This window comes from Hylobates moloch, unplaced genomic scaffold, assembly GCF_009828535.3.
Source record: "Hylobates moloch isolate HMO894 unplaced genomic scaffold, HMol_V3 SCAFFOLD_41, whole genome shotgun sequence".
NCBI classification, from domain to species: Eukaryota; Metazoa; Chordata; class Mammalia; order Primates; family Hylobatidae; genus Hylobates; species Hylobates moloch.
Genome location: NW_026652316.1, coordinates 392493 through 403687, shown reverse-complemented (window position 1 = coordinate 403687; position 11195 = coordinate 392493). Strand labels below are relative to the sequence as shown.

At 48.2% G+C, this 11195-nt stretch overlaps 2 protein-coding genes across 9 annotated transcripts in view; one reads left to right on the top strand and one right to left on the bottom strand.

Moving 5' to 3' along the window:
• Window positions 1-4230, bottom strand: part of LOC116463551 (nucleoside diphosphate kinase A) — a 38634-nt gene extending 34404 nt beyond the window's left edge. Inside the window, exon 1 of the mRNA XM_032146698.2 lies at window positions 4076-4230. The gene's annotated coding sequence lies outside the window, so the exon portion shown is untranslated. The remainder of the gene's footprint in view (window positions 1-4075) is intronic.
• Window positions 4231-4637: 407 nt separating this feature from the next.
• The window catches only part of LOC116463547 (C-Jun-amino-terminal kinase-interacting protein 4), a 165344-nt gene continuing 158786 nt past the window's right edge, over window positions 4638-11195 (top strand). For 5 of the 8 annotated variants that reach the window (XM_032146686.2, XM_058434712.1, XM_032146685.2 and 2 more), the window contains exon 1: window positions 4639-5140. In XM_032146686.2, the coding sequence (XP_032002577.1) occupies window positions 4838-5140 (303 nt within the window). In that variant the 5' untranslated portion in view covers window positions 4639-4837. Of the gene's footprint in view, window positions 5141-11195 lie in introns of all 8 variants that reach the window. The other 3 variants (XM_058434710.1, XM_032146680.2, XM_032146687.2) reach the window with 2 other exon arrangements.

Sequence of the window (11195 nt, the reverse complement as noted above, 5' to 3'; positions counted from 1 at the left end):
AAAAAAAAAAAAAGGCGGCAGGGGCTAGGTATGGTGACTCACGCCTGTAATCCCAGCACTCTGGGAGGCCGAGGTGGGCAGATCACCTGAGGTCAGGAGTTTGAGACCAGCCTGGACAACACAGTGAAAACCCGTCTCTACTAAAAATATAAAAATTAGCCAGGCATGGTGGCAGGCGCCTGTAATCCCAGCTACTCGGGAGGCCAAGGCAGGAGAACTACTTGAACCCGGGAGGCAGAGGTTGCAGTGAGCTGAGATCGTGCCATTGCACTCCAGGCTGGAGGACAAGAGCGAGACTTCGTCTCAAAAAACAAACCAAAACAAAACAAAAAACGCCTTTACAGATTTTTCTTTTCTTTCTCTTTCCCTCTTTCTTTCCCTTTCTTTTTTTTTTCTTCTCTCTCTCTCTCTTCCTCTTTCTTTCTTTATGGAGTTGTGGTCTTGCTCTGTTGCCCAGGCTGGAGTGCAGTTGTGCCATCACAGCTCACTGCAGCCTCAACCTCCTGGGCTCAAGTGATCCTTATGGCTTAGCCTCCCAAGTAGTAGCTGGGACTACAGGCCTGCACCAGCACAACCTGGGCTTTCTTTTTTATTTTTATTTTCAGAAATAGTCTGGCTATGTTGCTCAGGCTTCTCTCAAATTCCTACCCTCAACTGATCCTCCCACCTCAGCCTCCCAAGGTGCTGGGACAGATTTTCTAATAAACCCCTTCATCATACGGATGAATAAGCTGAAGTTTACAGCCCTTATCCTTGTGACTGTCACTAAGTGGGTAATCACTAACTACTTACTCTTTTGTTTATGGCCTAAGTTGTTCAAAATGACCAGTCCATACTAGAATACAAGGTTCCTAATTTCAACACCAGTTTCTTTCACCTCAATCATACTGAGTGATGTGCTTTCATTGGGTCTACTATAAAAATCATTATAGCCATAAATTTTGTTTATTTATTTATTTGAGATGGAGTCTCGGTCTATGGCCCAGGCTGGAGTGCAATGGCATGATCTCAGCTCACTGCAACCTCTGCCTCCAGGTTCAAGCAATTCTCCTGCCTCAGCCTCCCGAGTAGCTGGGATTACAGGTGCACGCCACCATGCCCGGCTAATCTTTGTATTTTTAGTAGAGATGGGGTTTCACCATGTTGGCCAGCTGGTCTCGAACTCCTGACCTCAAGTGATCTGCTCGCTTTGGCCTTCCAAAGTGCTGGGATTACAGGCATGAGCCACCATGCCCCGCCAGTCGTAACTTTTACTTCATTTTTTTTTAAATAGCTTGAGATATAATTCACATACCATATGATTCACTCATTTAATGTGTAAAGTTGAATGTCTTTTAGCATATTTTCAGAGTTGTGTATTCATCATTATAATCAATTTTTAGAACATTTTCATTATCCTAAAAAGAAACCCTATACCTATTAGCAGGCACTCCCATTTCCCCTCATCTCACCCTCTCATGCCCCTCAGACCTAGCCAATCACTAAGTTCACATTTCATATGAATGGAATTGTACAATATGTGGTCCTTTGTGACCGACTTCTTTCACTTAGCTTTTTCAAGATTCAGCTATGTCTCTGGGCGTGGTGGCTCACACCTGTAATCCCAGCACTTTGGGAGGCCAAGGCGGGTGGATCACCTGAGGTCAGGAGTTTGAGATCAGCCTGGCTAACATAGTGAAACCCTGTTTCTACTAAAAATACAAAAAATTAGCCGGGTGTGGTGGCGCACACCTGTAATCCCAGCTACTTGGGAGGGTGAGGCAGGAGAATCGCTTGAACTCGGGAGGTGGAGGTTTCGGTGAGCTGAGATTGCACTCCAGCTTAGGCAACAAGAGCGAAATTCTGTCTCAAAAAAAAAAAAAAAGATTTAGCTATGTCATGGCATGTACTTGAAATTTTTGTTTTCTTTTCTATTCTTTTTTTTTTTTGAGACACAGTTTTGCTCTTGTTGCCCAGGCTGGAGTGCAATGGCTCGATCTTTGCTCACCACAACCTCCACCTCCCAGGTTCAAGCGATTCTCCTGCCTCAGCCTCCTGAGTAGCTAAGAACACAGGCACGTGCCACCACGCCCGGCTAATTTTGTATTTTTAGTAGAGACAGGGTTTCTCCTTGTTGGTCAGGCTGATCTTGAACATCTGACCTCTGACCTTAGGTGATCTGCCCACCTCGACTGCCCAAAGTGCTGGGATTACAGGTGTGAGCCACCCTGCCTGGCCAAAAAAAATTTTTTTTTTTTTTGTCAGGGATGAAGATCTCACTATGTCGTCCAGGCTGGTCTCCAACTCATGGCACAAGCCATCCTCTTGCCTCGAACCTCCCAAAGTGCTGAGATTACAGGCGCAAGCCACCACGCCTACTCCCCTCCCCTCCAATGACTTTCTTTTTATTGCCAGATAATAGTCCATTGTATATATATGTCACATTTTATCCATTCATCAGTTGATGGTTATATAGCTGAATTTTATTTTAACTAAATGTTATCTCTGATAACTGGCAGAAGCTTAAAATCAAGACATAAGTGTGTATCTTTCTATGTTGAACTTATACTTAAAGAAGTATACTTATTAGGAATGACAATTAAAATCCCATACTTGAAAAATCGATACTTTTTTCTTTTTTTTTGAGATGGAATCTCACTCTGTCGCCCAGGCTGGAGTGCAATGCCGTGATCTCTGCTCACTGCAACCTCTGCCTCCCAGGTTCAAGCAATTCTCCTGCCTCAGCCTCCTGAGTAGCTGGGATTACAGGCGTGCACAACCATGCCCGACTAATTTTTGTATTTTTTAGTAGAAACGGGGTTTCACCATGTTGTTCAGGCTGGTCTTGAACTCCTGATCTCGTGATCCACCCGCCTCAACCTCCCAAAGTGCTGGGATTACAGGCATGAGTCACCACGCCCAGCTGATACTTTTTTCTTTAAATTTTCTGATGTGTATGATAATATTGTGGAAAGAAAAAGTAAAGCCTTGCCCTACGTTTTTTGGCTATTCTGATCCTCCAGGAAAAGAGAGGCATGCGTATAGGTAGACCAGGTGAGTGACAGCCCTCAGGAAGAGAAAATAAAAGAGGAGAGACTCAGATCAAGACTTTTTCTGGTTTTCAAATATGAAAGGTTAAGAAGAGAAAGGGCATTGGGGGCTCACAGCAAACCAGCTGGTCGGCATTCCTACTACCCAAATATCTAAATGACATAAGGGTGAATGTGGGGTGAGGGTGAGAATGGGAAAAAACACAGGCCGCAAATTCAGTCCCATCTGGCACTTCATAAGACTTAGTACTTTCATCTTTGTCCTTCCAAATTTATAGGTTTGCTCTTGCCCAACCTTCATATTGTTTTTGTGGGTCTCCAGGTGGGTCATGCGTAGGAAACTTTAGAGGACTACTTCATACTTGGTGGGAAGTAAACTTGTAAACCCCAAGCTAAGGGTAGTTATGATCCCGGTGGGTGGCCAATTCTCCCCCAAACCTATGTTTATCCTGCCTTTCCTCCCCCTTTTCTTAAACGAGTTGGGACGGAGAGCTGAGTCACCTGAGATAGAGAGAAAGGACTTTTGAGAGTGTCTTCCGTCCCATTTGCGGACGTTAGATGAGCACACCCACAGGGAAGCGATCCTTGACTCAGCTCGCTCTAGGCGTGGGCGTTGTGTCATTCCCCACACGTGACACTCTCCCAGGCGGCAGAAACCTCACTTGTCATAGGACTTATTCACTCCAATGACTCCACCCCTTTCCTCCTCTGCTCCCCAACCTCCCACTTACCCTTTCCGTCCCACTTCAAGACTTGAGGAGAGGAGGGTGGCTGGAGCCTGGAAATGTCCCCCTCCCAAGTTGGCCAGAAGTAGCAGATACACTATTTTGGAAAGTGCAACATGTAACGTCCCAGTTTCACCCTTCTCCAGAATGCTATCACCCTTCTTGTTTATTTTTTAATAACTTGAGATATAATTCACACGCCATATGATTCACTCACTTAACGTGTAAAGTTGAATGTCTTTTAGCATATTTAGAGTTGTGTATCCATCACTATAATACATTTTTAGAACATTTTTATTATCCCAAAAGGAAATCCCATACCTATTAGCAGTCACTCCCGGAATTCTCAATCTGGAGAATTGGTTTGAGTCCCGGCTCAGCCCGTTTCCCGTTATAGCTCCGTGACCTTGAGAGCACCACCACTTTGCTGGGCCTAGTTTCTTTGTCTGTGAAACGAGGTCCACACATCTACCGCTTTACGCCTGTTGTGGGGATGAAGTGAGTAGATGCTTTGTGAGCTTTAAAAAGCCATAGAAATGCCAGCTAAGTTACCTCGTCACTCTTCCCGAACCCCTCCCTTTCCCCTGGGACCCGCCCCGCGAATCCCGCCGTGGATGGACACTTCTCCCCACCCGCCGACCGCAGTCTTTCCCATTGGCGCCCGCACAGTCCCCAGGACGCCAGCTGTTGACGCCATGGCTTCCTCCGCCCGCGCCCGAAGACGCATGGCCCCGCCCCCGGCCGCGCCTGGCCTCCCGCGGCGCCCCGCCCATCGGGTTGACGCGGCGCCGGCCCCGCCCCGCCCATCGGGTTGACGCGGCGCCGGCCCCGCCCCGCGGATGACGTGTGGCGCGCGCGGCCGGGCCGCCCCGGCAGTTGGTGCAGCGACGGTTGGGGTGAGAGCGCGCACACCACCCCTCCCCTCCTCCGGCCCCGGTCCCCACCCCGCCGGGCCCAGCCCCAGCCCCGGCCCGGGCTCCAGCCCTAGTCCCCGTCCCAGCCCAAGCCGGGCCCGTCCCGTGCGGGCCGGTGCCGCCCCTCAGCCGGCGACGCCCCGGGCCGCCCGCCCGCCCGCTTGCCACCATGGAGCTGGAGGACGGTGTGGTGTATCAGGAGGAGCCCGGCGGCTCCGGGGCCGTGATGTCGGAGCGAGTGTCCGGCCTGGCCGGCTCCATCTACCGCGAGTTCGAGCGGCTCATCGGGCGCTACGACGAGGAGGTGGTCAAGGAGCTGATGCCGCTGGTGGTGGCTGTGCTGGAGAACCTGGACTCGGTGTTCGCGCAGGACCAGGAGCACCAGGTGGAGCTGGAGCTGCTGCGGGACGACAACGAGCAGCTCATCACCCAGTACGAGCGGGAGAAGGCGCTGCGCAAGCACGCTGAGGAGGTGAGGCCGGCGGCAGGGCGGGGGCCGCGGGATCCGTCTCCGGGGGCGGCCGGGGCGGGGGTCGCGGCCCGGTCGGGGACTAGAGGCGCGACGGGCCTCCTGTAGGGCGGGTCTGAGACCGATGCCCCCCGGGACCGAGCCCGGCGGCCTCCAGGTACCCCGGGAGCCAGGCCGGCGTTGGAAGCCGAGGCCGGCTACTGAGTGTCCTGGGAAGGGAGCGAGATGGAGGAGGCAGGGCCCGGGGAGGAAGCGACAGCCTGGCCTGAGGACACCTGGGGTTAGCCAAGGGCGGAGATTGTTGGGTGTCTGGTTGCTTCTTGTTGAGGGAAGTTTCCGACCACCGTGGGATAGTCAGATGGCGGTTCAAAGTTTTACCCTTGGGGAGGGGGACACTTCTGCCCTGGATGTGTAACTTCCGCTAGTTCCAGTACCTTTCCAGGGGGTTGCCTTGCTTTGAGGAAGTTAGAGATCTCCCTCTTTCGGTCAGTTTCTTCTTGACGTTTTAATCTCGTTGAGAAAGAGGTCTTATTTTATATTCTGTGTGCCTTGGTTGACACTTTGTCAACTTTTAGATGTTGTGTGGCAGTACTCAATAAATATATAAAAATTTCATTGGTATCCCAAACCAAAGCATTCCTCCGTATCAGGTTGTAACCTTGGACAGTTCCCTTAAAAAACCGTCCGTTTATTTATAAAAAGGATTGGGGGGCGGGGTTGGGAAGATGTAGGTGACAGTTGGCAACACTTTTTCCGTCTGAGTTTCCTTCTCAGACTGCTGTTTATACGTGCATTTGGCCGCCTGTTAACTCTAGCACCCGAGCAGTGACCTGGGCGCCCTCACCTCGACTCTCTGAACCTTTTGGAATTCTAGGGTGCAAATGATAGGTCCTTGGCTTCTTGAGACTGACAAGGAGTTCAGCTTTCAGCCTGCACTGGCGTTATTTCTGTGGACCTTATCAAAGGCAGGTGATGTGTCCTATTTTTGTTTCTCAAGCACCTAGCACACCTGGTTAAACACATGGTGATCAAAGGAGGTGAAATAACTAATTATTGAAGGAATGACATGGTATTTTTCAAAAAGACTTCAAGAGTTTTTAGGATGTGAGATTTGTAGCTCATTTCCTAACACTGAATAGTAACACCATTAAATTTTTTTTTGTTGTCACATATACCTTTGCATCTGGTTAAATAGTTCTTTTCCTTTTTTAAAAGGTTGACTGTAGTGATGATTTTTAGTTCTGATTGTGGGATCCAATTTTCTCAAAGGAATGCTATTGAATTTGCCAAACAAAATTGACTCTCTCTTTTTTTTTTTTTTTTTTTTGAGACATAGTCTCACTCTGTTGCCCAGGGTGGAGTGCAGTGGAGTGATCTCGGTTCACTGCAACCTCTGCCTCCCAGTGAGCCTGTGCCTCCCGGGTTCAAGCGATTCTTGTGCCTCAGCTTCCTAAGTAGCTAGGACAACACTCCCTGCTAATTTTTGTTTTTAGTAGAGACAGGATTTCTCCATGGTGCCTAGGATGGTCTTGAACTCCTGGTCTCAAGTGATCTGCCCACTTTGGCCTCGGGCTGACCATCCCAGTGCTGGGATTACAGGCGTGAGCCACCGCACCCCGCCAGAATGGACTGTTTCAAGAGCTTTCCCTTTCATATAGGGAAGGAAGGGATGAAAAACCAAATGATAGGATCACAATTTTCCGCTTGTTTGTTAGCACTCTTTATAGAACAGAGGTCAAGTGCTACTTGCTGCTTCATGCTCATATAGGCCCTTGCCAGTGTGTGGATATATATGGAAGTGACTGGGAATTAACCACATGTACACACAGGTGACAAGCAAAGCCTGACATGACCTTTTACTTCAGGTAAAATAAATGCTCCCTCCAGCCTTAAACTCCTGTCAGTCCGTGTAAATATGGGCGAAATGCCAAGGTCACACGTGCCAAGAAAACCATCTGCCACAGGTTGCAGAATCAGAAAACAAAACTGACTGACTGCTAGACTCTGGGTTCCATACTAATTTCTTAAGTAAATGACTCTTAAAAAAAAAATAGGTTATCCAATGAATTTATTTGTAGTTATTTTTTCAGTTACATCTATAAATTCTCCATAGTTAAACCATTGGGCAAAGGGTCATGACCTGAGAACAGAGAACATTTATGAAATGCTAAATGAGCCAACTCCCAGGCCACAAACATAAACACACCTTGTTATCAGTTTTCTTTTCTTTTTTTTTTGAGACGGAGTCTCTCTCTGTCGCCAGGCTGGAGTGCAGTGGCACGATCTCAACTCACTGCCTCCCGGGTTCAAGCAATTCTCCTGCCTCAGCCTCCCGAGTAGCTGGGACTATAGGCACGTGCCACCCCGCCCGGCTAATATACATATATATTTTGTATTTTAGTAGAAACGGGGTTTCACCTTGTTGCCCAGGCTGGTTTCGAACTCCTGAGCTCAGGCAATCCACTCGCCTCAGCCTCCCAAAGTGCTGGGATTACAGGTGTGAGCCACCGCACCCGGCCATCAGTTTTCATGTAAAATGGTGTGTTGCTCAGTATCCAGAAATTGTCTCCCTTTGGCCAATATGTAGAGTGAATTCTGTGTTTAGTTTTCTGTGAGTGCTTTGTTTGTGCCTTTTTTTTTTTTTTTTTTTTTTGAGACGGAGTCTTGCTCTGTCACCCAGGCTGGAGTGCGGTGGCACAATCTCGGCTCACTGCAACCTCCGCCTCCCGGGTTCAAGTGATCCTCTTGCCTCAGTCTCCTGAGTAGCTAGGACCACAGACATGCATCACCACACTGGGCTAATTAAATTTTTTATTTAATTAGAGACAAGGTCTCACTCTGTTGCCCAGTCTGGTCTGGAACTCCTGGGCTCAAGTGATCCTCCTGCCTTGTGGATCCTGCCAAAGTGTTGGGACTTACAGGGGTGAGCCACCGTGCCCAGCCCCGTGATTTTTAAAAATAAAAATCTGGATACAAAATGATCTGGAGAGAGAGGTTATAACTGGGTATGTTAGGGTTTTTCTGCAACTTCTGATTCTTTTAAAACAGGCATGATTTGCTGTAATTTTTAACAAAGGGCCAGGTGTGGTGGCTCACATCTATAGTCCCAGCACTTTGGGAGGCCGAGGCAGACGGATCACTTGAGGTCAGGAGTGCGAGACCAGCCTCGCCAACATGATGAAACCCTGTCTCTACTAAAAATACAAAAATTATCCGAGTGTGGTGGTGGGTGCCTGTAATCCCAGCTACTGGGGAGGCTGAGGCAGAAGAATTGCTTGAACCCGGGAGATGGAGGTTGTGGTGAGCTGGGATCGTGCCACTGTACTCCAGCCTGGGCAATAGAGTGAGACTCCCTCTCAAAAAAAAAAAAAAAAAAAGAAAATAAAAAGAAACTTCTGAAAACTAGACATATGAGTTTAAAGAGCCTTTAGGAATTTAGTTCTTAGTGATTCTGTGGGTCTTGTATATTATCTCTGTTATTCTCAAAGTGAGAGCTCATTTAGCATCATTCAGTAGAGGGAGATTACACATAAAAACGAAGAGGCACTGTCTTCCTTTTTTTTCTTTTATTTTTTAATTTTTAAAATTTTTTTTGAGATGGAGTTTCCCTCTTGTTGCCCAGGCTGGAGTGCAATGGTGCGATCTCGGCTCACTGCAACCTCCGCCTCCTGGGTTCAAACAATTCTCCTGCCTCAGCCTCTCAAGTAGCTGGGATTACAGGCATGTGCCACCACGCCTGTCTAATTTTGTATTTTTAGTGGAGTTGGGGTTTCTCCATGTTGGTCAGGCTGGTCTTGAACTCCTGACCTCAGGTGATCTGCCCGCCTTGGCCTCCTAAAGTGCTGGGATTGCCAGTGTGAACCACTGCGCCCGGCCCCTTCCCTCCTTTTTAAGATAGATTCATACATGGAGAGAATGGGCTGAAGAGAGAATATCTTTACTGGGAATAGATTATGTGATTTTGTGACTGCTTTTTTGTGGCCTTTTGCTTAAAAAAAAAAAAAAGGATGAGTTCAAGTCTGGGCAACGTAGTAGACCCCTCTTCCCCAAAAACCATAAAAACAATTAGTTGGGTGTGATAGTGCCAGCCTGTAGTCCTAGCTACTCAAGAGGCTAAGGCAGGAGGATCACTTGAGCCCAGGAGTTTGAGATTGCAGTGAGCTATCATGGCCACGGCACTCCAGCCTTGACAACAGGGCAAGACCCAGTTTCTTACCAAGAAACAAAACAATAGGATGACTGAATGCAGAGGTGAGAGACACTACTGAGAATTTTCTAACTTGTTCCCACAGAATCAGCACTTAAAGCAGTAACAAAACGATTTTTGTTTAAATGGAGACTTTTGACACTTCTTGTCTTTGGTAGTGTATGAACATGGGACCCATAAGACTCACAGGCAGGAAAATAGGTATTGACATTCAATGTTCTTGTTTTAGTGTTCTCTCTCATTCATTCATAAATTTTTTTTTTTTTTTTGAGACAGAGTCTGACTCTGTAACCCAGGCTGGAGTGCAGTGGCACGATCCCAGCTCATTGCAACCTCTGCCTCCCAGGTTCAAGCAATTCACCTGCATCAGCTGCCCGAGTAGCTGGGATTACAGGTGTGCACCACTACACTCGGCAAAGTTTTGTATTTTCAGTAGAGACAGGGTTTCACCATGTTGGCCAGGGTGGTGTAAAGCTCCTGACCTCAAGTGATCCATCTGCCTCGACCTCCCAAAGTACTGGGATTACAGGCGTGAGCCACCACACCTGGCCCACGCTTGATATTTTATTTTTAAATTTTATTTATTTTTGAGACTGAGTCTCATGCTCTGTTGCCCAGGCTGGGGTGCAGAGGCACGATCTTGGCTTACTGCAACATCTGCCTTCTAGATTCAAGCAATTCTCCTGTCTCGGCCTTCTGAGTAGCTGGGATTATAGGCATGAGCCACCACGCCCAGCTATTTTTTGTAGTTTTAGTAGAGATGGGGTTTCACCATGTTAGCCAGGCTGGTCTTGAACTCCTGACCTTGTTATCCGCCCACCTTGGCCTACCAAAGTGCTGAGATTACAGGCATGAGCCACCATGCCTGGCCCATTTTTTAAAAAATTTATTTTTGAGACAGAGTCTTGTGCTGTCACCCAGGCTGGAGTGCAGTGGTGCGATCTCAGAACACTGTAACTCCCACCTCCCGGGTTTAAGCGATTCTCCTGCCTCAGCCTCCCTAGTAGTTTGGGATTACAGGCACGCGCCAGCACGCTCGGCTAATTTTTGTAGTTTTAATAGAGCAGGGGTTTCACCATGTTGTCCAGGCTGGTCTTGAACTCTTGACCTCAGGTGATCCCCCTGCCTTGGCCTCCCAAAGTGCTGGGATTACAAGCGTGAGCCACCGCACCTGGCCTAAAAAACACATATTTTAATATTTTTATAGATTTTTTGATTGATTGACTGATTGAGACGAGATCTCACTCTGTTGCCCAGGCCAGAGTGCAGTGGTGTGATCCCGGCTCACTGCAACCTCTGCCTCCTGGGTTCAAGCGATCCTCCCATCTCAACTTCCAGAATAGCTGGGACTACAAGATCATGCCGCCGTGCCTGGCTAATTTTTGTATTTTTTTGTAGAAATGAGTTTCCCATGTTGCCCAGGCTAATCTTGAACATTTGGGCTCAGATGTTCCTCGCACCTCAGCCTCCCAAAGTGCTGTGATTACAGGTGTGAGCCACTGCACCCAACCTATTTTCTTTTGTTGTTGTTGTTGTTTTTGAGACGGAGTCTTGCTTTGTCACGCGTGCTGGAGTGCGGTGGCGTGATCTTGGCTCACTGCAACCTCCGCCTCCTGGGTTCAAGCAGGTCTCCTGCCTCATCCTCCTGAGTAGCTGGGACTACAGGTGCTCACAACCACATCCCACTAACTTTTGTATTTTTAGTAGAGATGGGGTTTCGCCATGTTGGCCAGGCTGGTCTTGAACTCCTAACCTCAGGTGATCCACCTGCTTTGGCCTCCCAAAGTGCTGGGATTACAGGTGTGAGCCACTGTGCCTGGTCGACCTATTTTTTTTTTTTTTTTTTTTTTT